The 27,934-nt window shown below is 35.1% G+C and overlaps 3 protein-coding genes across 12 annotated transcripts; all 3 read right to left on the bottom strand.

Moving 5' to 3' along the window:
- Positions 1–796: 796 nt before the first annotated feature.
- Positions 797–8,653, bottom strand: LOC148298072 (MADS-box protein AGL24-like). Of its 4 annotated transcripts, none has more exons than XM_088250712.1 (11): positions 8,592–8,653; positions 7,836–8,423; positions 7,378–7,597; positions 4,347–4,425; positions 3,246–3,307; positions 3,044–3,143; positions 2,201–2,242; positions 2,025–2,066; positions 1,728–1,924; positions 1,156–1,265; positions 797–1,039 (listed from the first exon to the last, which is right to left on the bottom strand). In XM_088250712.1, the coding sequence occupies exons 3-10, from the start codon at positions 7,566–7,568 to the stop codon at positions 1,196–1,198; spliced, it is 783 nt and encodes a 260-aa protein (XP_088106838.1). In that variant the 5' UTR covers positions 7,569–7,597; positions 7,836–8,423; positions 8,592–8,653; the 3' UTR covers positions 797–1,039; positions 1,156–1,195. The 4 variants fall into 4 exon arrangements, with proteins under 4 accessions (XP_088106838.1, XP_088106832.1, XP_088106834.1 ...); XM_088250706.1 differs by having other exon boundaries at positions 7,378–7,572; XM_088250708.1 differs by having other exon boundaries at positions 1,171–1,265; positions 7,378–7,572.
- On the bottom strand, positions 8,459–18,114 carry LOC110751889 (MADS-box protein AGL24). Of its 5 annotated transcripts, none has more exons than XR_015834562.1 (11): positions 17,781–18,114; positions 17,615–17,680; positions 17,211–17,392; positions 11,931–12,009; positions 11,019–11,080; positions 10,827–10,926; positions 10,265–10,306; positions 10,089–10,151; positions 9,782–9,975; positions 8,746–8,870; positions 8,459–8,653 (listed from the first exon to the last, which is right to left on the bottom strand). XR_015834562.1 is itself a non-coding variant. In XM_021952421.2 (10 exons), the coding sequence occupies exons 3-10, from the start codon at positions 17,390–17,392 to the stop codon at positions 8,647–8,649; spliced, it is 729 nt and encodes a 242-aa protein (XP_021808113.1). In that variant the 5' UTR covers positions 17,615–17,680; positions 17,781–18,111; the 3' UTR covers positions 8,459–8,646. The 5 variants fall into 5 exon arrangements, 2 of the variants coding, with proteins under 2 accessions (XP_021808113.1, XP_088106851.1); XR_015834563.1 differs by having other exon boundaries at positions 8,771–8,870; XR_015834565.1 differs by having other exon boundaries at positions 10,110–10,151; positions 17,781–18,110.
- A 169-nt stretch (positions 18,115–18,283) lies between these two features.
- On the bottom strand, positions 18,284–27,374 carry LOC148298071 (MADS-box protein AGL24-like). Of its 3 annotated transcripts, none has more exons than XM_088250699.1 (9): positions 27,298–27,374; positions 26,805–26,999; positions 23,273–23,348; positions 19,701–19,762; positions 19,499–19,598; positions 19,372–19,413; positions 19,212–19,262; positions 18,987–19,129; positions 18,284–18,347 (listed from the first exon to the last, which is right to left on the bottom strand). In XM_088250699.1, the coding sequence occupies exons 2-9, from the start codon at positions 26,993–26,995 to the stop codon at positions 18,284–18,286; spliced, it is 729 nt and encodes a 242-aa protein (XP_088106825.1). In that variant the 5' UTR covers positions 26,996–26,999; positions 27,298–27,374. The 3 variants fall into 3 exon arrangements, with proteins under 3 accessions (XP_088106825.1, XP_088106826.1, XP_088106828.1); XM_088250700.1 differs by lacking the exon at positions 18,284–18,347 and adding an exon at positions 18,370–18,603; XM_088250702.1 differs by lacking the exon at positions 18,284–18,347 and having other exon boundaries at positions 18,983–19,129.
- Between the last annotated feature and the right edge of the window lie 560 nt (positions 27,375–27,934).

The raw sequence follows: 27,934 nt of genomic DNA, 5'->3' as shown, positions 1-27,934 counted from the left end.
ATTAATTCCTTCTCCCAAAACCAGATATCTAACACTGCTTATGTTCTCTAAATTTGTTTCTACATCGTTTTTCACTAAACTTGCTGCAAATCACCCAATTGTTTTTTGACAATTTTGTTGTTTTCGTTTATTTATTCGCTTATATGTGCGTGTAGATCGCTATAAATTATATTTTTCCTAGATATGTTACGGATGCAGTTGTAGGTGTGACTGCAATGACGTTTCTTCAGGTGGTGGTGTTGGTAGAGTTCAATTAGGTTTATAGGTTGCAGTAGGGTTTAAGGTGACACAACCCAGATGCACATACAATATGCGTCCAAATTTATTGCAACTGAAAGTTATAAAATCAAAGAAACCATGATGTGAAAACAATTTTCTTTGTCCGAGCAAATATAATGCTAAAATCAACTTGTATCACCATTTTTCTTTTGGCTCAGCATGCAAGAGCGAGAGAGAAAGCATACGATGGGGTGAAGATGGATGGGGAGAGGAAGAAAGAGATCAGCCCTTGAACGTGTATCCCTAATTTAATTTTTGTTTTTGTTTTTTTTTGCTCATTAGAATAGTTAAACAAGAATGTTTGAGTAGAACAAGGAGTATGAGTCAGGGTTTACACTACTAATTATATGTGCTGTTGGATTAATCTAAGGGCCTTCATTAAAGATGTCCTCGCATATCTTCATTTTTAGGTCCTTAAATGAGCGGAACTCTTTGAGACTGGATTGGAACCAGTCCCCAGTCTACGACCCGTCTAACAAACACGACCTTATAAGGTTGGCATGTGCTGTGACATTGATAACCCAATCAACAATAGTCTCCATGCAGGCTGCATATTAATACATACAATACAGAGTCGAAGAGCAGTATGTTAGGCTGCATAGGTTTTAGATACATACAAAGTTACTCTCCCTTTAATGTTATATCGAGTTAAGACACACATTTACTGATATATCTCACATTATCTCGACTTTGTTTATTTAGCTATAAGGGGAGTATACTTTCTTCCTTGTCCACTTCTTAACTAGGAAACTAGGGAAGCCTGAAATTCAGAGAAAATACAAAGTGATTAGCAAATTTATTAAAAAGGTGATCAGAATAAAAGAAATACCATGAATGCAATTGCCCATCAACATTTGTTGGTGGAGATATTTTAACCTTTATATGCCTTACTCAGGTTACGTTGTTTTAATCTTCATCATGAATATATTTCCTCCCTTATGTTTTCAATAGTCCTTTCAGTGTTGGGATCCCGTAACTGAAGATTTCTGTAGCAAGTTAATTATTATTAGTTATATAAAAATGTTTAAAATAATTTTATTTGGACTACCATACTACGAAATTTACATTTTTTTATATAAATATTATCTATAACAAAATATATATTTATAAAAAAACACACAAAAGTGAAATAGCCCAAAGACACAAACATGAAACCTCAAAATAAACTTGCTCTAAAACATCTTGAATCTAAATATTTTGGTTTGGTAGAGTTGATATGAAACCCAAAATCAAGTTGACACGTACAGAAATATATCTTAGCAAAACCCTCCTTCCCTCCTCTTCCACGAGACCCAAGTATTGATTATTATAGTACCATCAAATAAAGCAAGCATATCTTCTTTGATAAAACTAAAAAAACAGCATATAAATATATAATATAAATAAACAAACAAATATATATGATGGTACCTACCCAGAAAAAAAAAAAAAAAAAAAAAGTAGCTCACCCCAATTTGAGAGATAAAGTGACATCGGAGCAGTCATCTTCAAGAGAGAGACTGAGAGCACTATTGCAGCTGGTAGAGGTGGCCATTGTGGCAGATTCAGATGACATGCCGTCTTCTCCTCCACCTCCAATATTAGTATTCAACGTCTCCGGCTCCACAAGCGCAGGTCCAGTATTTCCTCCGGATAACATCGCCATCTGCTATGCGAAAAATACAAAATAAATAATAAATAATAAATAAAAAAAGAAGAAGAAGAAAGAAAGAAGAAATATGTACATGATTGTGGTAGTTGCTTACCCTCTGCCTTAACTGGTTGTTGGTTTCTACCAGCTCAGCTCCCTGAAATTATAGTCGGTGTGCGTGGAAGAGAAAACCAGATCCAAACTTGGTTATGATTATTGATGTTAAAGTCCTGATTATTGTAAATAGTTGAAATTTGTTTTCATTTACAGAGTACGTATCAATCATCTAACCTTTTTCTCCAGTGACATGATCTCACTCATAATCAGCTCTTCCTGAAAAGGAATGGAACATTTGCATTTAGATGTTAGTTTATTTGCATAATGTAACCCAAATTGGCAACTCAAACCTTAGTGACAACCCAGGATACACTTATGCTTTTCACAAAGTAGAGCAATTAAAATATACTCTCTATGCACAAACAACTTCTTCAAACAAGGGACAATTGTGGGACCTACTTTATATTATTCGAACAGTTCATCATTTAGGTTTTCATTCAAGAATCATCCGGCAAAAAAATAGAATATTGGATACTATTTGACCATTTCATTAAATGGTAATGATTTCAGTGTTTCGTTGAGATGCTGTTGTTTACTTATTGGAACACAAATGTAATGTCTTGCACCATTTAACTAAGCTAACGGGGTCTAACCAGTGGAAAATGACTTTAATTTGCAGACTAGAGTTCTCGGATTCGAACCCCTTTAGCATCTTAGTTGTGTGCGTGTGGGTGAGAAACCCCCCTCCCCTATAATTTAGATTATCACTTGTACTAACACCATTTAACTATTCTGCAACAAGGATTCCTAGATTATAATAAACGGTTTCAATTATTAAACCACAATACAGAGAGTGATCGCCCTGCACCATCCTTACTAGAAAAGAAATTAGCTAGGGCCGACCTTAGTTTCTATCACACGGCCAAGGCTTCCTTCCACCAGTTGTACTAACACCATTTAACTATTCTGCAACAAGGATTCCTAGATTATAATAAACGGTTTCAATTATTAAACCACAATACAGAGAGTGATCGCCCTGCACCATCCTTACTAGAAAAGAAATTAGCTAGGGCCGACCTTAGTTTCTATCACACGGCCAAGGCTTCCTTCCACCAGTTGTTCTAACTTCAGCAGCTCATCCAGATTCAGCCCTTCAAGATCCTCACCTTTCATCTGCCTGTTGCAAGCCAGTCCAATTCCCGCAGATAATTCAAACAATAATACCAGCTAAACAGCCACATATATCTTACAAGTTCATGATGATTTAATAAATTTGTACCTCAGCTGGCGGCTCTTCTCCTCGAGTTCCTTACTCAGTTTGATGTGTTTTTCGTTCTCCAGCTAAAATGAGAAATATTGGAACCATTACATTGGAACCATTACATAATCTAATCTGTCACATAAAAAGCTTATAAACGTCAACGCCAAAAAAAAAACAAAGAAACAACATAACGAGAAGAACAAAAAGGATTACAATATATTTTTGAAAATGGAATCAAATGAATTACTGGAACATACAAGAACATGGATTTACAATTTGTCCTAGTCGTTCTGGGTATTTATTGATTTCCTAGTTTTGTCAGGGTTTAGGTAGCTAACAAAATTAAGGTTCTATGTGAGCCTGTGAAAGAGGTTATTTAGGGGCTAAGCCTCAATTGCAACCAAAGTGAGAGGGACACATAGAAGCCTCCAACTCAACTATCTGGAGTTTTTAAAAAATCATAAAAACTTAAAATCCCCTAAAGCTTGAAAAACACTTTGATTTGTAACTCAAATGGTTAAAATAATGGGTTTTTCACAAATAGGTCCATTCGAACATGACATACTATACAAAAACACATATAGAGGCTATTTGGAGAGAAAAACTCAAAACTAACCACTTGTCATTTTCTGATTGGTTATTAGTGTGTTCAAATTTTCTAAGAACCAATTAGAAAATGACAAGTGGCTAATTTTGAGCCTCTATATAATGGAATTATTTGTAAAAACCTATAAAATAATTTACCCTCTCCTTTGAACACTTGGAAAACAACTAACAGTAAAAGTAAATAATAATTGATAGTTGATGATGAATCTATGTCCCAATTTTTTCATTGGCTAATTCTTATGTAGACCAAATTAAGTCCCACTAGAAATGGACTTATCAAAGCCACCCACATATATATATTTAGCCCAAGATGCCGACCCTGCTGCATGCATATACATAAGTCTGGCATGTAACAGGATAATGTTTTTTATATTTTACGTTCAAACAATCAGAACCGTCAGCTGCTATAGAGATGCATTTTGAATCTCCAAAGTGCAGATCACAGAGTATGTTACAATTAATTGCAGAACAATTTAAAAGGGGTAAAGAGAAAAGGTCATTGAACTCATTTACTTGCAGCTCAAGAAACTGTTTGTTCGATTTTTCGACACCATTTGTGTGCGCTTTGTACCTTTCAATAACATCCTCGATACTTCACAAACAAAAGGAAAAAAAACAATCAATTGGCATGTTCACTGGTAAATTATTAGACATAGAAAAATTAACGTGTGACTAAACATACATGAGAAACAAAAGAATGGAAAAGAATTTAATCCCCGTTATTCAAACTTCTGGTTTGCAAACACAGATATACACTTATATATATATATACTTTTATTTGATATGCATAATGAGAACGTTAAGCTATTTGCTGCTGGCTTTATTGCAAATGAAAACGTCAAGTCCAATTCCTTTTATAGCTATTTTAAAGAATTATTATATATAAGACCAACCCAAGCAGCTGAGATATTTTAGAACACAAGGCAAACCGACGTGAGAAAATCAAGTCATGAGCTAATAAGTGGGCCTCAAAAATCTTAGTCACAGACAGTTTCTCTCACATCAACTCTGGAGCTGATTTTGAAATATGCTTTGAATATTGTTATCTTTGGTTGGCCTCTTTTTAGTCGGTGGGTGTTTTTGATTGGCTTCTTTTTTATCCTGAATTCGTCAGCGCTAGCTACCATGCATGCAAATACGAATCAGATATTGCGAACGTCAAACACCAACAAATCTCAAACAAACACCATATTATTTTTATGAAAATCAATCTGATCCAAATTTTTCTTGCAGGTAGTGATAGATCTGACAATTCACACAACTCTATGTAGGCCTATGCCAATAATACTACCGATAATGTGTTTTAAAAACTAGCCATGATCATCATCCCAACGTCAACTTTCTCCTATGTCCCGACGTGATCATATCCATTCCTCAGTACGTCCATAGAAACCGAAGAACTAAAGTGTAGTTAACACACCTTAGACAATAACATTTCATTCTTAACTAATCTTGTTCTTCTCAAACACTTTAGAGCTTCAGAAGCCAGATGCACCCTAGAAAGATCATTAAACACGTCGGAAACTTCACTCATCACTTGGAGGCCAATTCCCTAGTAGATATATTAATAGGCTCTTTTAAACCATTAATTCTTGAAGAATAACTTACTCAAGCCCTATTGGAACAAGGGGATCTAGACTCCCCAAAGCTAGGGTAATAGGACATGAAAATTGAGTAGAAAACTAGGGGTAGGCATTCAAATTGGAAAACCAAACTGATTTGGGCTGGAAAATACTGAGTTGATTAGAAACTGAACCAAGTTGACCAAAAACCAAATCAGACTGGTTTGGTCTGGTTTTGATTTTGATTCTTGAAGTGAAAAAACAAGACTAAGCCAAACCAGACCGGCTGTGCTTTTAAGTTTTTAAGTGCAATGCTAAATTTCTAAGCTCATAACTAATCTTTCCTCAAGCCCAACTACAAATCACCTCTCTTTTATAGGCTCAATCACCTTCCCTTGCATGAAATTGGGCCTTTTGTGAATTTTTAAGCCCAAAAAATAAAATTTTAGTTGGGTTTTGTAAAAATAAAAAAAAAAAAATAATAAAAAAAAAAGATTTCGATCCAAAACCATAAACCGAACCAGCTCATGGGCAAACCAGACCATACTAGAACAAATAATTTTTTTTTTATCAAAACCAAACCGACCCGGATTGGATGAATAGTTCCAATTTGCGGTGAGAATCAGACTGGATGAAATTGCATACTGAGATAAACAGTTAAAGGTCTTTCAATTTTGTTCTTAATTTGCATTTGCATTTGACGCATGTTATTAATAGTAAAAATAACGGAATTCTTTTTCTAACAAATAGAGGTGGTATTTCTACGTTTTTATTTTGTTTTATTTTTGAAGTATAAACGATCAGCGCTTATTTTGTTAACTGAAAGGAAGCATGACCTTATTTAAATTCTTATTCCATAGTTAACATTTAATTCTCACCCTCCCTCTCATGCATGCACATCTAATTATGAAACTAGGTTTTAACAACATCTTTTTCATGCATTCATGGCAAAAACATGTTATGGTAATAGCTCCACCACCCATTGCCCCTACTTGAAAGCATTCATGCATATTCCAGTTGAAAGTCTTCAGGGATTCTATACGATGAATACTCAAGTTATCATCATATCACATTATTTCTAGTAAGAAAACTACGAACATATAATTCAATGTCTGTAACCACATTAATTTACTGGCATTTTTTTAGTTTAGGCGGGGAGAACGAAAGACACCTTTTTCAAACACAACCCACCATTATCTTAACTTTGAAGGATAAGATATATACATATAGTATAGACTATCTATCATTTTATGCGGTCAGACTAAGAATTTAGAATTCGTGATATGCATTCTTGTTTGAGTGTATGATTTAATTGATGGTCTAACATATCGTGTCTCTCACAAGAGAACTATTAATTTTATGTCATTCGACTTGGACAAGGATTTTTTCGTTGTATAAGCCCCACCTAAGATTTTATATATTATCTATTTTGAATATGTGATAGGTGGTAGTGGACAAGATATACACAGTTTTGCTTGGTAAACAAAATTGATTGCGCATGTAGTATAAGAAAACAACATCACCATATAATGTTTCTCAAACTGCGACACCTAGCTAGAAGCTGTCTTAATCAAAAGTATACAAGGTAGTAACCCTCGAACTAGTTTCCTTCGAAATAGAGTATAACTATCTAAAAGTATCATCTACAAGATTCTCTCTCTCTCTGTAGAAGCTTCTAGTTGCCTTTGACACAATAAATAATGTCTGTGTGCAGAGTTCAAACCATGGAATTTCAGGAAGGACAGGGAATTTCCATAAAAGGCACCCTCTCCTCTACATATATTTCTACCCAAATGACAAATCTCAGAGTCTCTTTCTCTCTCTCTCTCTCTCTCTCTCTCAGACAGACACACAGACAGACAGACACAGACAGAGAAGTCAAGTGAAACTTCAGACACCATGATCATACATATTGGTTATCTTTTTTCAAGGAAGGAAAAATTCAAAAGAATTATAAGGTATACAGTGGTGGGTGCTGGTACCTTGAGCTTGAATAATCAAAGAGCTTGCCAGTAGCAGAAAATATGACAACTGCCACCTCAGATTCACACAGAACAGATAGCTCTGCAGCTTTCTTGAAGAGCCCTCTTCTTCTCTTTGAGAAGGTAACCTGCCTTGCTGGCAGGTAGTCAATCTTCTTGATTTTGATCTTTTCCCTCATCATTTTCACCATTCCCCTTCAAAAAAAATTCAAACCAACCACTTTTCACATATATTATTTTTTCACACACTCAAAAACTACATAATATTTTCTGGGTCCGTTCTCAATTAGTTTAACCTTTTAATGGTCCCCAGATCTAAATGAACAAAACCCAGAAAAACCCACCAACCCGAATAGGTCACAAGTTCACAACAAAAAGAAGAAGAAGAAGAAGAAGAAGAACCCTAATTAATTTAATAAATTAATCTCTGGGTTTTCCTCCTTTTTTTTAATGTTTACCTTTGTCGGGGTTTCAGCCCGGTCTGAAGTTTTGGTCTGTCCAGAAAAACTAAGAGAATTAGAGAGACAAATGGCGGCGGCTGCTGGTGGCTGGTTGTTCAAGAAAGGAAATTTTCCTTTTTATGGAAAAACATCTATTTTTATTATCCTCTGCTTTACTTTCGGTCTCTTCTGGGAAAACCTGAGCAAATCGACGGGAACAGATGCACCTTGACGTTGATGCATGCAATCTCCACCGTTGATCTTGTAATGTGACAGCACATAATATAGCATCTTACTTTTTGTGATTGGTTTTGTCCATATCTAAGTTTTGTGTTTTTCCGTCATAAATATCTAAGTTTAGTTTGTTGTCGGTTTAATTCTTATTACGTGTAGGGCTACAAAAGAAAGAATAAATTTTATTTTTATGTGGAGTCGGATGGAGACAGGTCATTGGCTGTCATATCACGCCATTGGGCCCACCATGCGATACGTGGCTTTGCCTGTACCTTGCTCAGGTTTCTTCCCTCAGTTCACTTATTTAATCCACGCAGACAATACGAGTCTCGCCGTGACCAAATTCAAAATCAACAAAAGTCACCATGCAAGCTGCATTAATACAAACTTATAAATACAATACGAAGTCAAAGAGCAATTTCAAGCTGCATGTAACTCATAGGTTTAGATACAATACAATACAATACAAAGTTACCCTCCCTTTAATATTTTTAATGTTATGTCGAGTTAAGACACATAATCACTGATATCTCACAATACCTCGACTTTATTTATTTAGTTATAAGGGGAGTAAACTTTCATCTTTCTCCACTTCTTAACGCCTGAAATTCAGAGAAAGTACGTCCAAAGTGATTAGCAAATTTATAAAAAAAAAAGTGAAGAATAAATGAAATACCATGAATGCATGCACCACCATTTGTTTGTGGGGATGTTTTAACTTGTATTATGCAGGTTATGCTGTCACAGTGGGAGTGCGAAATAAATTCTCCCCTACGTTTTCAGCCCCTTTCAATGTCAGGATTCCTCAACTGAAGCCTTCTGTATTTTTCATAGAATAATGCGAGAAAGTGAATTATTATTATTTTTATACAAAAAATGTTATAAAATAATTTTATTAAGATTGCCATACTATGCAATAATGATGACGTTAATTCACATAAGCCATCTATTATTTTCTATAACAAAATATAATTAAAAAAAATGTGAAATTTCAATGGAAGTCACTAACTTCTTTCAATTTATATAAACACAAAAAATGAAATGGCCCAAAGACATAAAAATGAAACCTCAAAAGAAACTTGATCTACAAACCCCTAAAACATCTTCAATCTAATTGGGAGGGTTAGTACGTAAACGGAAAGGCTCTAATGAAGTGTTTAGAGTGAGGAGCTTATTTGAGGGGTTCAATCCCACCATCAACAAATGTAAGTAAATCAATAGACTTAAACATTTTAAATAATTTGATGGTGGGATTGAACCCCTCAAATAAGCTCCTCACTCTAAACTCCTCATTGTAGAAGCTCCCGTGTAGTAAATAGGTGAAAACAGTTAGGCCCAAATGAGCACTAATATTATATTACTGAAAATATTGAAATTGCAGGCAAATAAATCATCGTGCAATTGTTTTTGTACAATATATCTGAAATTCGTGATGATTTTTTTGAATTGTCAATAACATTTCTATATTTAAAAAAAAGTCGGTGGGATAAGCAATTCATACTTTTTATTTTCTAAAAATCCAAATATTTTGGTTTGGTAGAGTTAAAAAATGAAACCCAAAGTTGACAAGTACAGAAATAAATCTAAGCAAGACCCTCAACACAAGGGAAAATATCCTCCTCCCTCTAATTGCACGACGCCCGAGTACCATCAAATAAAGCAATGATCAAGCACGTCTTCTCAGATGAAACTTAAAAGCATATAAATAGCAAATAGCAAAAGTAGCTCACCCCAGTTTGAGGGATAAAGTGACCTCATCGGAGGAGTCATCTTCAAGAGAGAGACTGACAGCACTGTTGCAGGTGGTGGAGATAGCAGATTCAGCTGACATGCCTTCTTCTTCTCCTCCACCTTCAATATTATTGTTCAACCTCTCCGGATCCATAAGCGCAGGTCCAGTATTTCCTGCAGATAACATCACCATCTGCTATGCAAAAAATTACAAAAGAAAAAAAGATCAACCCATAGTCTTTTATTAAGAGCACTCTTCCTCTCAAAAAACAAATAAAAGAAGAAAAAATAAGAAGAAGTATGTACATGATTGTGGTAGTTGCTTACCGTCTGCCTTAGCTGGTTGTTGGCTTCAACTAGCTCAGCTCCCTGAAATTATAGTCAGTGCATGAAAGAGAGAACCAAAGCCAAACTCGGTTTTTAAGTCGTGATTATTTTACGTTTGTTTCCATTTACAGATCTGTACGTATCAATCATCTAACCTTTCTTTCAAGTGCCATAATCTCACTCTTAATCAGCTCTTCCTGGAAAAGAATGAAACAGTTGCATTTAGATGTTAGTTTTCAGAAAATAAAGCTCAGTGACAAAGGTATTAAATATCGATAATATCCCCGATATTATCCCGATAATATCTAATTTTTAGGGGTCCGATATTTTAACAACTAACCATAGTGTTATCGTCAATATATCGATATTATCCCGATATTTAAGACCTCATCCCAGAATACAACTATGCTTTTCACAAAATACAGCAATAAAAATATACCCTATTTACACAAACGACACTTCTTCAAACAAAGACCTACTTTATATTATTGGACCGGTTCATTGCTTATGTTTTCATTCAAGAATCATCCAGAAAAACAAATAAAAAATAAAAATTATCGGAGACCAATTGACCATTTCGTTTAAACAATTTAACTAACTTTATGCAACAAGGATCCCTAATTTGAGATTTAAATAATAAACGATTTCGACAATTAAACCACAATACAAAGAGCCTTCGCACCATGCTTACTAGAAAATAAATTAGCTAGGGCAGACCTTAGTTTCCATGACACGGCCAAGGCTTGCTTCCACCAGTTGTTCCAACTTCAGCAACTCATCCAGATTCAGCCCTTCAAGATCATCACCTTTCATCTGCCTGTTGCAAGCCAGTCCAATTTCAGCAGATACATCAAACAATAATACCAACTAAACAGCCACAAATATCTTACAAGTTCATGAATTTTGTACCTCAGCTGGCGGCTCTTCTCCTCGAGTTCCTTACTCAGTTTGATGTGGTTTTCATGCTCCAGCTAAAATGAGAAATATTGGAACCATTACATAATTTAATCTGTCTCTGTCACATGAAAAGCTTATAAATGTCAGCCTCGAAAAATATAAGGAAAAAAAAAAGGATTACAATATATTTTTGAAAATGGAATCAAATGAATTACTTGAAAAACTTAGGGATTTCATTAATAGCAACAAACCCAACTTAGATCAAGGCAAATGGAAAAATAACAGATAACAGATTAAATCTAAAGCACAATATTAACACGTAGGGGACTCCCCAACCAACCACTACTTGAGCATCAAAACAGAGTTTCTTTCCTGATTACTCAAATTCTATAGAGATAAGGAGTTTAATGAAATTTTGACCTAAGTATTCATGTTATTCTTGTGCTAAGCTGCTCCAAATTTTTGTGTGCAACAAGGGAATTTTTTTTTTTGGTGGGGTTTTAAGATCGTTCTGGGTATTTTTTGCTGAAAAAAAAAAGATTGATTGATAGTTGCTGATGAATCTATGTTGCAATATTTTCATTGGCTAGTTCTCAAACAACACTAGGACTTGGCCGAAGACTACTATTTCCTTCCATCTGTAGACCAAATTAATAAGTCCCACTAGAAATGGACTTATCAAAGCCACGTAGCCACATATATTTAGCCCAAGAGGCCGACCCTGCTGCATGCATATGTACATAAGTCTGGCATGTAACAGGAAATAATGCTTTTTATTTATGTTCAAACAATCAGAACCTTCAGATGCTATATATAGAGATATATTTTGAAGCTCCAAAGTGCAGATCACAGAGTATGTTACCATTAATTGCATAACAATTTAAAAGGCGGAAATGGAAAAGGTAAACCATTGAACTTATTTACCTGCAGTTCAATCTCTTGATCATTCAATTTTTCGACACCATTCATGTGCACGTTGTATTTTTCAATAACATCCTTGGTACTTCATAACAAAAAATAGAAAAAAAACCAATCAATTGGCATGTTCACTAGTAAATTGTTAGACATTGAAGAATTAACATGTGACTAAGCATACATGAGAAACAAAAAAATGGAAAAGAATTTAACCCCTTTATTCAAACTTCTGGTTTGCAAACACCAAGACACACACTAATATCTAATTCAGGGTTTTGATCATCTGCAATTTATCTATGCTCACTGGCATAACTTCAACGCTAAGCCATAAACCATGAAGGCATCTTGCCAAAAAAATGAATTATTTTCACACTTAAGTGACTATAACTAACATAACCAGCAATCAGAGTGATCTACAACTTACCCCCACCTTAGTAATTAGGCCAACTGCAAAAAATTCAGAACTTTTTGTTTTGGAATTTGGTTTCCAATTATAATGCAAACCCATAATTTCATTTTCAATTATAATGCAAAATACAAGCAACCCAGGATTGGATTTCCAATTTTCTGCAGATCCAGAATTTTTCCAGTTATATATTGGAGATCAAAAAAAGGGCCACACCATAGAATAACCCAAATCATCTCAAGAGAGAACAAGTACAATGAATAATTTCATTAGAATTTTTTACAAAAAATAGCATCAACAGTAACCAACCACTTTTGGACATGCATGCAGTAAGCTAACTGGTAGAATATATTAAAAAAGTAAATTCAACAGTGAAAAACAAAAGAACTAATTTACCCCTCCCTCCCCCCACAAAATAATATAAATATGTTACAGATTTGGATATTTTTGTACCTCTATCAACCATTAGTACTGTTCCTTGCTATCATCAGAAAAGGGTTTCATTCAAGACCATCATTACAACTAGGATTTTGGAGATTTTTTTAATGAAATAATACTTATTTTATATGCATAATGAGAACGTTAAGCTATTTGCTGCTGGCTTTCTCGCATGGTTTGGTTACGCAAATTAAAACGTCAAATCAAATTCCTTCATAGTTATTTTATAGAAAACCTATATATATAGCCCCGGAACTTCGGGAGAAGGAGTGCTCCCTTACAAAGGGGGTCGCAGTGACCAGGCCCGAGCGACTGTTCACTAAAAACACAGGTCTTCGCAAGTCGTAGGAACATGTATGGGGGCTATATATATATAGGGAGATTCTCCAATAAATATTTTATGTTAAGGATTGGTTACATACTTATAATCTTGGCCGTTGGATTGCATTCATTAAATGTGTTGGTAATCTCTTAGATGCAATCAAACGGCCAAGATTAGAAGTATGTAACCAAGATTAGAAGTATGCAATCCATGACCATCATCCCAATGTCAGCTTTCTACAATGTCCCGACATCATCATGGTGTAGTATAGCCAGTAGGTATTAAATTAATCACTTAACAATTGAACAGAGAAGAATATAAGAGATCGAGGAGAAGAAAAAAAGACGAGTTAAAGGGGAGAAACAGTAGAACAAAGAAGAATATCAGAGATCGAGGAGAAGAAACAGAGATCGAAGGGACGAAATCGGAGAGTTCTAGGAAAAGGTTTACTCAACATTCAAATCTGAATTTTAAAGAACTACATGGGGGTATTTATAGCAAACTAAAACCTAGACATAATAGGATAAAAATCACTTGCTTAAACAGAAATCCTAACCCAAATAAAATTGGAAACTTAAAACTAGAAATCTAGAAATCTGGAAAAGTAGAAATCCTGGGAAAACTAGAGAATCTAGGAAACTAACAAATTTAGGTCCTATGCGTCTTGCATCACATCATCTCCATTCCTCAATACGCCCACAGAGATTGAAATACTAAAACATGGTTAAGACACCTTAGACAAGAACTCTCTTCTTTGAACATACTTAATTCATGTAGAACAGATGTTGAAGGCAATTGAAGAAGATTTGAAGTGGCGAGCGCAAGGGCAAACCCAGAAAGCTGGAAGTTTGGGCCCTCGGCTCAGATTTGAGCCCATAACTCATCGATTCGAAGAGAACAGCGTCACAATAAAACTTATATCTTTGCCACGGCCTATGGGCTTTTTCGAACATCTGAGATCGTTTAACACCCAAAATCAAAATTTTATGTTTTATGAGTTTTGAAAACGTCGTAATATTTCCTATTTTAATTCCTTGTTTATTCCTAAGGTTTCTAGGGTATTTAAAGAATTTTTAACCCGTGGCTAGAGTTATGTTATGTTATTTCAGATTATCAATAAACTTGACGCTCCCTCGTTTCTTCATGGTGGATTCCAGAGTTGTGTGTTTTAGACTAAAGCTTTAGCCATCCAATTATCACAATGACCCATTAATGCAAGTACACGCCCACGATGTAAGTTTTCTTCAACCAAATTACAGAATTGAAGCAAATATTAAAGGTTAAAGTAGTGTCTTGAACAAGTGTTTTAGCCATCTTCATCCAGCTTTTTAGACGATTCACTGCTCTTGAATTTTGTTCACATCTATAAAGACTAAAATCATCATATGACTTCTACCTCCTCCTTAATTGACCCATTTTTGGTACTTGCATAGACAGTCATATCACCAACATTGTGAGCTTGTGTTATCATCCTTATCGGTTTAAAGGATTGTTACTTTCTTAATCGCTCTTAAAATGTCACCCTTGTACCAGTACAATTATCCCACTGGAACAAGGGGATCTAGACTCCCCCAAAGCTAGGCTAATAGGACATGAAAATCGAGTAGAAAACTTAGAATCATGTAAAACATTAAACAACCAGGTGACACAGGAAGTGAACTTAATAAATTGGAAGAAGATGATCTACTATGAAGTGGTGAACCTACTAAAATGGGAAGATTGATTTCCCATGGAAGAAAACTTGGCGGAAGTGGCCAAGGACTCCAACATGTTAGCATATACAATTTGTGTTAACATGGCCTCGCTAAACAAGCCCTTGAGAGTTTCAAAATACAAATATGAATGAAAGTACATCTCAAAACTTAACAATAATATTGGGTGAGTCTCATGAACACACATATGACTTTGGAGTTCCTATATGAGGTTTTACTAAATAGTTATAGTATAATATCCAAGAGCAATACTTTTCGAGAATATAGTATAATATCCAAGAGCAAAACTTTCCAAACTTGGGAGAATTTGGATCAATATTGCTCGACTAGGAAACTTGGAGAAGTTTGAAAAATATTCTTTATGGGTTTTGTTTTGGTTGCAAGTACTCTCTGGACTGAATCCATGCCGAGCATATCCGCATCAGCTAACACCCTGCTACACAACACAAACCTTCCACAGCAGATGACGACTCTCAGAACTCCCATCGAAAGACAAAGACTTCGGGGAGCGGAGAAGATCCAATAAACCGCAGTCCACTTCACCTTTGGCGCCGTACTTTAATATAAATACAAATAGAAAACCTTTATAAAATAAGAAAAAGAAAAATAACTTGGGATATAACATGTGAATTAGGAAACCTAGAAAAATAACTGATTAGAAATTACAGGTCGTCTCCATTTTGTTATTTTAAACTGAGAACTCCATTTGTATCAAAGCTTTTTTGTAGGTGGTATTTATAGTTTGTGTGTTTTTTAAACTGAGAACTCCATTTTTATAAAATTGAATTATTTATCTCCTGGACTTGTGTGGTAATTTTAAACTGAGTTTATTTTGGGTTAAAGACGACCACCTTGGAGGTGGTATTTCTAGTTTGTGTGTTTTTTTTAAAATATAAATGATCAGCGAAATTATTTTTGTTAACTGAAAGGATCGATGCATGACCTTATTTAAATTCTTATTCCATAGTAACATTTCATTCTCACCCTCCCTCTCTTTCCTTCCTCTCATGCATGCACATCTAATTCTTATTCCATAGTAGGCATGCATTCATGGCAAAAACATGTTATGGTAATAGCTCCACCACCCATTGCCCTAGTTGAAAGCATGCATGCATATTCCTGCTGAAAGTCTTCAAGGCTTCTATGATGAATTCTCAAGTTATCATCATACCACTTTATTCCTAGTAAGAAAATTACAAACATATAATTCAATGTTTGTAACCACATATTTTTTTGTTTAGGTCCTTTTCAAACACAACCCACCAATATCTTAAGTTTGATGGATAAGATACATATAGATATGTATATATATGGTAAAGAGTTAAATACTCTTTTACTAGCTAGACTATCTATCATTTTATGTGGTCAGACTACAAATCTAGAATTGGTGATCTGCATTCTTGTTTGAGTGTATGATTCAATTGATGGTCTAATATATCGTGTCTCTCACAAAGGAACATTAATTTTAAGTGGTGGGAAGAATGTTTGAAGGATAACATACATACATCTATATGTATATATATATATATTGTAAAGAGTCGAATACTCACTTACTAGCTATAGTAACTATCATTTTATGTGGTTAAACTATGAATCTTAAAAAGGTGATCTGCTTTATTGTTTGAGTGTATGATTCGATTGATGGTCTAACATACCGTGTCTCTCACAAGGGAACATTAATTTTACCTTGGACTTGTACAATGATATTCTTCATTGTATAGGCCCCACCTAAGATATTATATAATATCTATTACCAACATGTGATAGGTGGGAAAGGATGAGATTGAAGCAGCGAGATGTACTAGTGTATAAGGTCATAAGATTGCAGAATTTGCTAAACAAGATATATACGTACACAGTTTTACATATGCATGCATGTAGTATAAGAAAAGAACATCACCATCATATACACCACATCTTTCCAGAAGTTGTCTTAGTCAAAAGTACACTTTATTTTCCTTAAGTGGATATCTATACAAGGTAGTGACCCTCGAACTAGTTTTCTTTGAAACAGAGCATGACTATCTAAAAGTATATTTCGACCACAAAAAAAAAAAACCTATCTAAAAGTATCATCTACAAGATTTTCTCTCTCTCTCTCTCTAGAAGCTTCTGGATTCTCCATTTTTTCTGTTGGAAGCTTAGACACAATAAATAATGTCTGTGTGCACAGTTCAAACCATGGAATTTCTGGAAGGACAGGAAATTTCCATAAAGGCACTCTCCCTCTCCTCTAAATATATTTCTACCCAAATGACTGGATCTCAGAATATCTCTCTCTCTCTCTCTCTCCCTCTCTCACCCACACAGAGAGAAGTGAAGTCATCAGACTTCAGACATCATGATCATACATATTGGTTATTTTTTCAAGGAAGGAAAAGTCAAAGAATTATAAGATATGTTGCTGGTACCTTGAACTTGAATAATCGAAAAGCTTGCCAGTAGCAGAAAAGATGACAACTGCCACCTCAGATTCACACAGAACAGATAGCTCTGCAGCTTTCTTGAAGAGCCCTCTTCTCCTTTTTGAGAAGGTCACCTGCCTTGCAGGCAAGTAGTCAATCTTCTTGATCTTGATCTTATTCCTCATCATCTTCAAAAAAAATTCAAACCAACCACTTTTTACATACACTCAAAAACTATAGAATATTTTCTGGGTTTCTTCTCAATTTTAAACTTTTAATGGTTCCCAGATCTAAGTGAACAAAACCCAGAAAAACCCACCAACCAAAACACAAAGAAGAAGAAGAGGAGAAGAGGAGAAGAACCCTAATGAATTAAATTCTGGGTTTTCCTCTCTTTGTTTAAAGTTTACCTTCGTTGGTGAGTTTCGGGGTCTGCGTTCGAAATGAGAGAGAGAAATGGCTGCTGCTGCTGTCTGCTGTTGTTCGAGAAAGGAAATGAAATGATTTATGAATTTTGCTTTATATGGAAAAAAATATATTTTTCTATTATCTTCTGGGGAAACAAGGTTAAGAAACCTGAGCAAACCGACGGGGACAGATGCTCTTGACGTTGATGAATTCAATCTCCACCGTTGATATCTGACGTGAGAAAATGTGGCATCTTGCTTGTTGTTAATGAGTTTGTCATAAATATCTAAGTTTTGTTTTTTTCGTCGGTAAAATTCTGATTACGTGTCAGGCTACAAAAGAAAGAAGAATAATAATTTTTTTTAGGTGTGGAGGATGGCACTTTGACACAGGCCATACGCTGTCATGCCACTTGATTGAGCCCACCATGACACGTGGCTTTGTCTTTATCTCCACTTCAATTCATTTAATCCACGCAGACAATACGAGTCTCGCGATATGAGTTTCTTCTTAAACATTCTGGTGTCCTACATGTAATCTTTAGGAAATGAGCAAAATTAAAGAAAAAAAAAAGAAACATCTGAAATGAATTTAAAATTTATTTTACTTGTAGTTGTCTGGTTTAAGTTTAGGTGTACATGAGTTGTAATAGTATAAATAAACAATTTTACCTATAACGTCAATCGTGGGAAATGAGCTTTGTAACGTGAAAACAATGAAGAAAGACAATGAAGGCTGCATTGATAAACCCAAACAATACAAAATTAACAAGTCTGTCGATGCAGGCTGCATTGATACAGAGTTCTAAATACAATACAAAGTGCAACATGTTTTGATACAAACACAAAGTTAACTCTCCCTTGAATATTTTTCAATCCCTTATCAAGTTAAAACACACGATATCTCACAATACCACAACTTTCTTTATTTAGCTATAAGGAGAGTAAACTTTCATCTTTCTTCACTTCTTAACCAAGGAAATTAGGGACGCCTGAAATTCATAGTAAAGTGAAAAGAAAATTTATTAAAAATGGTGAAGAATAAATTAAAATACCATGAATAATTAAAATGCTTGGGAGGGTAAGTGGGTAAAAAGGTGAAAACAGTTTCCCAAAAACATATTACTGTAAATATCTGAAACTCATGATGACTAACATTTCTATGATGACTGTCAAGTACAGAAAATATCCAATGTTTTGGTTTGGTAGAGTTAAAATTGAAAACCAGAATCAAGTTGACAAGTACAGAAAATATCCTAGTTGTTCTGTATTGCACGACAACTGAGTATTCAAAATTCTATAACTTTTATTCTCTGATCTGATCAAACTTAAAAAGCAAAGAGATAAATAGCAAAGCAAAAGAAGGCTAGCTCACCCTAATTTGAGAGATAAAATGACGTCGTCGGAGCAGTCATCTTCACCAGAGAGACTGAGAGCACTGTTGCAGCTGGTGGAGGTAGCAGATTCAGATGGCTCCATATGCGCAGGTTCAGTATTTCTTTTGGATAACATAACCATCTGCTATGCAAAAAATACAAAATAAAATTATAAAAAAGGATCAACCCATCTTTTATTAAGAGCAATATGATTGTTGGCTTACCCTCTCCTTTAACATCACCATCTGATTGTTGGCTTCTACCAGCTCAGTTCCCTGAAATTATAGTTGGTGCATGCAAGAGAAAACCAGAGCCGAACTTTGTTATGATTATTTATGTTGAAATTTGTTTTCATTTACAGAGTGCGTATATCAATCACCTAACCTTTTTCTCCAATACCATAATATCACTCATAATCAGTTCTTCCTGAAATTTGCTTTCAGATGTTAGTTTATTTGGTTTTCACAACACAGAGCAATTAAAATATACTCTGTATACACAAGGGGCAGACCTTAGTTTCCATCACACGGACAAGGGTTGCTTCCACCAGTTGTTCCAACTTCAGCAACTCATCCAGATCCAGCTCTTCAAGATCCTCACCTTTCATCTTCCTGTTGCAAGCCAGTCCAATTCCAGCAGATACATCAAACAATAATACCAGCTAAACAGCCACATATATCTTACAAGTTTATGATGATTTAATAAATTTGTACCTCAGCTGGCGGTTCTTCTCCTCGAGTTCCTTACTCAGTTTGATGCGGTTTTCATTCTCCAGCTAAAATGAGAAATATTGGAACCATCATTTAGAGAAATTAATCTGTCTCTGTCACATGAAAAGCTTATAAACGTCAGCCCCGAAAAGAAACAAAGAAACAACATAAAAGGATTACAATATTTTTTTTTGAAATGGAATCACGTGAATTACTTGAACATACAAGAACATGGATTCCAACTTACAGAAATTCGAAATTTAGATTGAGGCAAATGGAAAAAGAACTTGTACTGATTAAATTGAGATAACATATTAAATCTAAAGCACAATATTAACGCGTAAGTATCCAAACTCTTATTTTATTGGAAGATGGCAGGATAAAAACGCATAATCAAAGTCCTCGATAAGCCACTCATCCATAACAAAATATATTAGCTAGGTCGAATATTAGAGCTTCAGATACTTATTTTTTCTCGTTGGTGGACTTTATGGCAATGCCACTCCAGTCTATCTAAAAAGCCATCAAACTCAACTTCTATAGAGATAAAGAATTTAATTAAATTTTGACCTAAGTATTCATGTTAGTCTTGTGCTAAGCGGCTCTAAATTTGGAGTTCTTCAACCTGTGTTTAGAGTTTTTTTGGTGCTGAGGCAAGAAGGGATTATTTTTTTGTGTGTGGGAATATTCTACACATTCAGGCAAGGTGATTTGTATGGAGGGACTGTACTGTGCTGCTTGTTTTCTGTTCTCTTCATGGGGTTTTGGGGTCGTTCCGAGTAATTTTGATTTCCTAGTTTCTTCAGGATTTAGGTAGCTAACAAAATTAGGGTTCTCTGTGAGCCTGTTAAAAAAAGGCTATGTAGGGGCTAAGCCTCAAATGAAATCAAAGTGAGAGTTTTTCACCGTCTAGAGGTTCGGGGTTCCTAGAGAGACTAGACAACTTTCAAGGTTTGGATCTGTGCAAGTATGTAAGTGTTGATAGAGACGCACAATATGTGATATAGGACAAGATAGGGATATGAATTCAAGTGGGAAAAATTATGGGGCAGTCCACATCCTCTACTTTTTCAATTGTATTCCAACCACCATGTATGTCCACAATTTTTAGTGAATTTACAGTATATGCCACTTCCAGAAATGGAAGTCTATGAAAGCACCTCCCTAAAAGTTAGGCATCTCCTACAATCATGTTAGTTTGAAACAAATATGGCAATTTTACCCTTGATAAATTCAGCATTTTTTTCTTAGGTTTTTCAAAGCATTTGTTAATGGAGTTTCATCTCAAATACTTTGGTGTGACTATATCTGTTGTGGAGGTTTCACTTTTACCTAGACTAGAGGTAACTTATGAATTTCATTATCTGGACTAGAGGTGGTTTATGAGTTTAATTACCTGGACTAGAGGTACGAACTTTCTAGGAACCTCGATTACAAGTTTTGAGGTGGCTATACCTGGAACAGAGGCATATTTACGGTTTTGGGTGTAGTTTAGTGTGATTTTGTGGGATGTGTTGATGTTCTAAATATTTATGGTTTACGGTTTTGGAACAGAGGCATGTTCTAAATATCATAACTATTATGACATAAATTAATTTCTTACCTTATTTATGTTTTAGGGGCACAATTGGAACAAAAAAAAATTATAAAAAGAAAATTATATGTAAACATTAATAAATATAAAAAGTTATAATCCTACCGGGCACAAAAGTCAAAGGGCTTAGATCAACAACATCAAATGCATGGATTGCAACTAACTTCTGTTTTTGGTTTTGAACTTATCATAAATTTTTGAAAAAAATTACACAAGGGAAAGTAGCTCTAAGTTAGCAAGAAATCGTGTAACAAGGAAACATTGTGCTCAAGTACAATTATGGTGCTAGAAAAAAAAAAAAAAAGGTGGAATTTTCGGGTTGCTTGAGCAACTTTCAAGCAAAACGGTTTGCAGCAGAGATTATATCAATTTAATTTATTGTTTGTAACAAATGTAAAGAAAAACTTATGTACTTTCTTTTTTTGGTCGAAGCAATGAACATGTCATTACCAAACGGTGATTACAAAAGGCCCAATACAAAGTCAAAAAGAGAAAAACAAGGGCACAACAAAAAAAATAAAAAATTAGCCCAATTCTAGGCCCAAAACAAAAACACAGAATCCTTATAATCAGACTCTACAAACAACAAATCGCCGCTGCCGCTGCCGCCACCATTAGAAGAAAAATGTCCAAAGGAACCAACAAATGGGATCTATATAGCATGGGTTTGGAGGAGCAAGCCACCAACATTTATCATACTCAAGTGATCCAAGTGTGGGGTCAAAATTGACCATTAAATTACGTAGCCCGCACGTCCATAGCAAAGGCAAGATATGAGGGTGGGTTGTAGGTAGAAGCAGCTGCAGCAAGCCAGTAGACGACCAAAAAATTATAGGGAGAGAGGAGGATTTTAGGGTTTCTAATCTCAAGGGAGGGGGAGGAAGGAACTGGCGTGTGGGTGAGGGGATGAGAGGAGGAAAAACATAGGAGATGAGAGACATAGGGGCTTAAATAGAGAAGGCCCGAGATTAGCCGTCTATTAGGACTCAAGATCCCACATTGAAAAAATAGCATATCCTAGAATGGTTTAAGAGCTCAAGGGCACCCTTTCCTTACAAGCCGATTTTTAGGGGCAATCTCTACTCATGGGTTCTTAACATTTGGTATCAGAGCCTGGTATCACCACATTTGGTGTTATATATGGGCATGATATTGATCACTGAATACTGATAGTTGAGTGAAGCCGCCTGAAAGTAAATGGCTACCACTGGGTCAGTGTCGATAGAGTGGGCCAACGAGGATGTTGAGAGGGAGGTGGGGCTCCTCCCCCTAGATGCGAGTGCGGTTGGTCTCTGTTTTCAGCTGCGTGAGAGCTACGGTTAGTGGTTACCTTTAACTAATGTACTTAGGCCTATGTCCTCCCACCCCTAATCAATACTGTCAAAATTGCATTCCAAATATAATAGTAAAATCGTAATACATTTCTGACAGAAAATCACTCATTTCAAACCAAAAAAGTAAAATCGTTCCTTTTCTTTCTTCCAAACCAATTAGTTTTTAAAATTAGGGAGAAAAAACAGTTACTCTAGGAGGCTGTAATATCGATTCAATAGAAGTCTCCAACTCAACTATCAAAAGAAATTAAATCGGCTGCATGCCCCTAAAACTAAAGTTTGAAAAATAATGGATTTGTAACTCAAATGGTTAAAAGAATTTACTCTCTACCTTGAGCATAATTAAAAAATTTTAAAAATTTTATAAAAAAAAAAAGGAACGCTTGGAAAACAACTAACAGTAACAGTAAATAATAATTGATATTTGATGCTATGTTCCAATTTTTCATTGGCTAATTCTTTATGTACACCAAATTAAGTCCCAGTAAAAGTCTGAAAATGCTTTTTTATCTATGTTCAAACAATCAGAACTGTCGGATGCTATAGAGATACATTTTGAGGCTCCAAAGTGCAGATCACAGAGTATGTTACAATTAATTGCAGAACAATTTAAAAGGAGGAAAAGGAAAACCATTGAACTCATTTACCTGCAGCTCAAGAGACTTGTCCGATTTTTCGACACCATTTGTGCGCGCTTTGTACCTTTCAATTACATCCTTGACGCTTTACAACAGAAAAGGATTAAAAAAAACAATCAATTGTCATGTTCACTAGTAAATGATTAGACAGAGAAAAATTAACATGTAACTAAGCATACATGAGAAACAAAAACATGGAAAAGAATTTAACCCCCATGATTCAAACTTGTGGCAATTTATCATACTAAATATTCTATACCTTCGCTCACTGACATAACTTCAATGCTAAGCCATAAAGCATGATGGCTTTTGATTGAATTATTTTCTTACTTTAGTGTCTACAACTAACATAAGCAGCAATCAGAGTAATTCATATCAGAACTTATTGGTTCGGAATTTGGTTTCTAATTATATTGCAAACCCATAATTTGATTTCCAATTATAATGCAAAATACAAGCAAGCCCAGAATTTGATTTCCAATTACATATTGCAGACCCAAGAAAGGGACTAATCATCTCAAGAGAAAGCAAGTACAATGAATATATTGCCTAGAATTTATTACAAAAAGTAATATCAACAGTAATAGCATGCAATAAGCTAAGAAACCCCCTCTCTCCAACCCCCCCCAGCTTGGCTTTCAAACTTTCAAGCTATTTGCATGGTTTGGTTACGCAAATCAAACGTCAAGTCAAATTCCTTCAATAGCGGCTGAGATATTTTCGAACACAGAGCAAAGCAAACCCACGTATCAAGTCAAGTGATAAGAAGTGGGCCTCAAAAATCTTAGTCACAGTTCCTCTCACATCAACTCTGAGATGATCAAGTCAACTAATATGCTTTGAATATATTCTTATGTTTGGTCAACTAATAGTCAACTAATAGACAGATAAAGGAACCAACAGTGTAATGATTCGTAACTTTGTGGTTGTGTTTTGTTAACTCTAAAAGACACATCAAAACTTAAGAAAAGCTATCCGCTTCGGGCTAGGTCATATATATGTAGGTTTTAGACTTCAACCTCAACCCCGTCCATTAATAATGGATGAGTCTCATGAACACATATATGATTTTGGAGTTTTGAGAATACCTATATGAACCTTTACTAGTAATAAATCATTTGTTTTAGCATCATACTTTCGACACATTACTAAATAAATCTTTCGAAAATTTAGGATAATATCCAAGTAGAGCAATACTTTTCCAAACTTGGAAAATTTCTACTCGGGAAACTTGGAAAAGTTTGAAAAATAATGCAGAGTAAAATCTAAGGCTAAAGAACAACACTTTTATTCTTCTTCAGTTTCAATGTAAAATCGTTTTATGGTGTATGTTTTGGTTGCAAGTACATATATGCACAAATGGAAACATGGAATGCAATATCGAGAGCTTTAATATAAATACAATTAGAAAAAGTAGACAAATTAGACCCGGAAACCTAGAAAATTAACATTTAAATTAAATTTTCAACGGAAATTGATTAGAAATTGCACACTGACATAAAGAATTAAAGACCATTATATTAGTACGTGTTTGTTACTTATAGTTTTGCTTTCTCTGTCTTTTAATTTTGTTCGATAATAACTAACGGAATAGGAAGATGTAGGAAGATAGGAAGATCTAAATAATGGAATTCACTCTCTACCAAATAGATGTAGCTTTTAGATAAAAACTTTTTTAAAATTAAAAACAAAATTAATTAATTCGTGCACACAATACAGAATTTAAAAAAACCAACGCCATATAAAAGAGTATCTTTTTATATATGGACACGGAGTGTATTTTGGGTTAAAGAAGACCACCTTAGAGGTGGTATTTCTAGTTTTTAATTTTTTTTATTTTAATTTTTATAATAAATATAAATTATCAGCGCTTATTATTTTTGTTAACTGAAAGGAAACACATGACCTTATTTAAATTCTTATTCCATTGTTAACATTTCATTCTCACCCTCCCTCTCATGCATGCACGTCTAATTATGAAAGTGGGTTTTAACGACATCTTTCATGCAATCATGGGAAAAACATGTTATGGTCATGGCTCCACCACCCATTGCCCTATTTGAAAGCATGCATGCATATTCCTGCTGAAAGTCTTCAAGGCTTCTATGATGAATTCCCAAGTTATCATCATATCACTTTATTCCTAGTAAGAAAACTACAAATCATATAATTCAATGTTTGTAACTCTGAGAATGTTCCCACATTGAAAAGTTAGAGAAACCTAACAAGGGCTTATTAGGAGTTGAGCTACTCCTCCCATTGCCCAATTGGTTTTGGGGTGAAACCTCAACTTCCTTTACAGTATTACAGCGGGTTTGCCCACGTGTGATGCCCAATGGCCACACGTGGTCCACGTCACCTAATGTGTTGTCCACGTGTTAGGTTTGAAATGTCGCCACACGTGCGGGGCCGTGTGAGAATTTGAAGAAATATCCCACAATTTGAAAATTGAGAAACATAACAAGGGATTATAAGAAGCCTACTCCCCACTTGGCCAAATTAGCATTTTTTTAGTTTAGGTGGGAAAATGAATGACATCTTTTCAAACACAACCCGCCACTATCTTAAGTTTGAAGGATAATATATATACAAATAGATGTATATACATATGGTAAAGAGTAAAATGCTCTCTTATTAGCAAATTTATCATTTTATGCGGTCAGACTATAAATCTAAAATTGGTGGTATGTGTTCTTGCTTAAGTGTATGATTCGACTGATGGTCTAACATACCGTGTCTCTCATAACGGAACCATTAAATTTAACTCCTTGAACAAGGATATTCTTCATTGTTTAGGCCCGATATAATATTTTATATATTATCCATTACCAATATGTGATAAGAGGGACATGATATTGAAGCAGCAAGATACTAAACTATATATAAGATCATAAGACTACGGAATTTACTTGACAAGAAATACAGAGTTTTGCATATGGTAAACAAAATTGATTGCACGTAGAAAAGAACATCACCATATATACACCACATCTTGCATGAAAAACATGGAAAACTAATAAAATAATGTTTCTCAAACTCGGACACCTAACTAGAAGTTGTCTTAATCAAAAGTAGACTTTATTTTCCTGTAGTGGTATATATACAAGGTAGTAACCCTCGAGCTAGTTGCCTTTGAAACAGAGTTTATCTAAAAGTATATATCGACCGAAAAAAAACAACTATCTAAAAGTATCATCTACAAGACTCTCTCTCTCTCTCTCTCTCTCTCTCTCTCTCAGCTTCTGGATTCTCCATTTTTTCTTTTGGAAGCTTAGACAAAATAAATCATGTCTGTGCGCTCAGTTCAAACCATGGAATTTCAGGAAGGACAGGGAATTTCCAGAAAGGCACCCTCCCTCTCCTCTAAATATATTTCTACTCAAATGACTGAATCTCAGAATCCCTCTCTCCCCCCCTCTCTCACCCACGTAGAGAGAAGTCATCAGACTTCAGAGACACCATGATCATACATATTGGTTATTTTTTCAAGGAAGGAAAAGTCAAAAGAATTATAAGGTATAGTGGTGGGTGTTCTGGGTACCTTGAGCTCGAATAATAAAAAAGCTTCCCAGTAGCAGAAAAGATGACAACTGCCACCTCAGATTCACACAGAACAGATAGCTCTGCAGCTTTCTTGAAGATCCCTCTTCTCCTCTTTGAGAAGGTCACCTGCCGTGCTGGCAGGTAGTCAATCTTCTTGATCTTGATCTTCTCCCTCATCATTTTCACCATCCCCCTTCAAAAAAATTCAAAGCAACCACTTTTCAAATATATTATTATGTTCATACACTCAAAAACTACACAATATTTTCTGGGTTTGTTCTAAATTTTAAACATTTAATGGCCCCCAGATCTACGTGAACAAAACCCAGAAAAACCCACCAACCGAAATAGGTCAATAGTTCACAACAACATGCCTAGAGCACCAGAGCACAAAGAAGAAGAAGAAGAAGACAAAGAAAAAGAAGCAGAAGAAGAGGAGAAGAACCCTAATTAATTAATTCTGGGTTTTCCTCTCTTTGTTTAACGTTTACCTTCGTTGGTGGGTTTCAGGGTCTGAAGTTCTGGTGTGTCCAGAAAAACTAAGAGAACGGGAGAGAGAAATGGCCGCCTGTTCAAGAAAGGAAAGAATATAAGTTGAATTTTCCTTTTTATGGAAAACATATTTTTCTATTACCCTGTGCTTTACTTTCGGTATCTTCTGGGAAAACATGAGCAAATGGACCGGTACAGATGCTCTTGAAGTTGATGAATGCAATCTCCACCGTTGATTTTGTGACGTGAGAGTAGAAAATGTGGCGTCTTTATCACGTGGCATCCAAGTTTAGTTAGTTTTAAAAAGTTGTCGGTTTAATTCTGATCACGTGTCGGGCTACCAAAAAAGAAAAAGAAAAAGAAAAAAGATATTTATGTGGGGGATTTTTTCTCCTTTGAGACAGATCATGCGCTGTCATGTCACGATGCGACACTTGGCTTTGTCTTCATCTTCCCCCAGTCCATTTCTAATCCACGAAGACAATACGAGTCCCGCTATACGCAATCTTTAACGAAATATGCAGGTAATCATTCAAAATTGATTTGGCTACCTTCTTTTTGTCTAATTTAAGTTTCGTTACATATAATGTAATTTGTGAGACTAAACTTGACAATATCTTGAAAACCAAGAAAAAA

The sequence above is a fragment of the Prunus avium genome, chromosome 1 (genome assembly GCF_965620075.1).
Source record: "Prunus avium chromosome 1, drPruAviu1.hap1.1, whole genome shotgun sequence".
In the NCBI taxonomy this organism is placed as follows: Eukaryota; Viridiplantae; Streptophyta; class Magnoliopsida; order Rosales; family Rosaceae; genus Prunus; species Prunus avium.
Note: the sequence above shows the minus strand (reverse complement) of the source record. Positions and strands in the feature narration are given on the sequence as shown.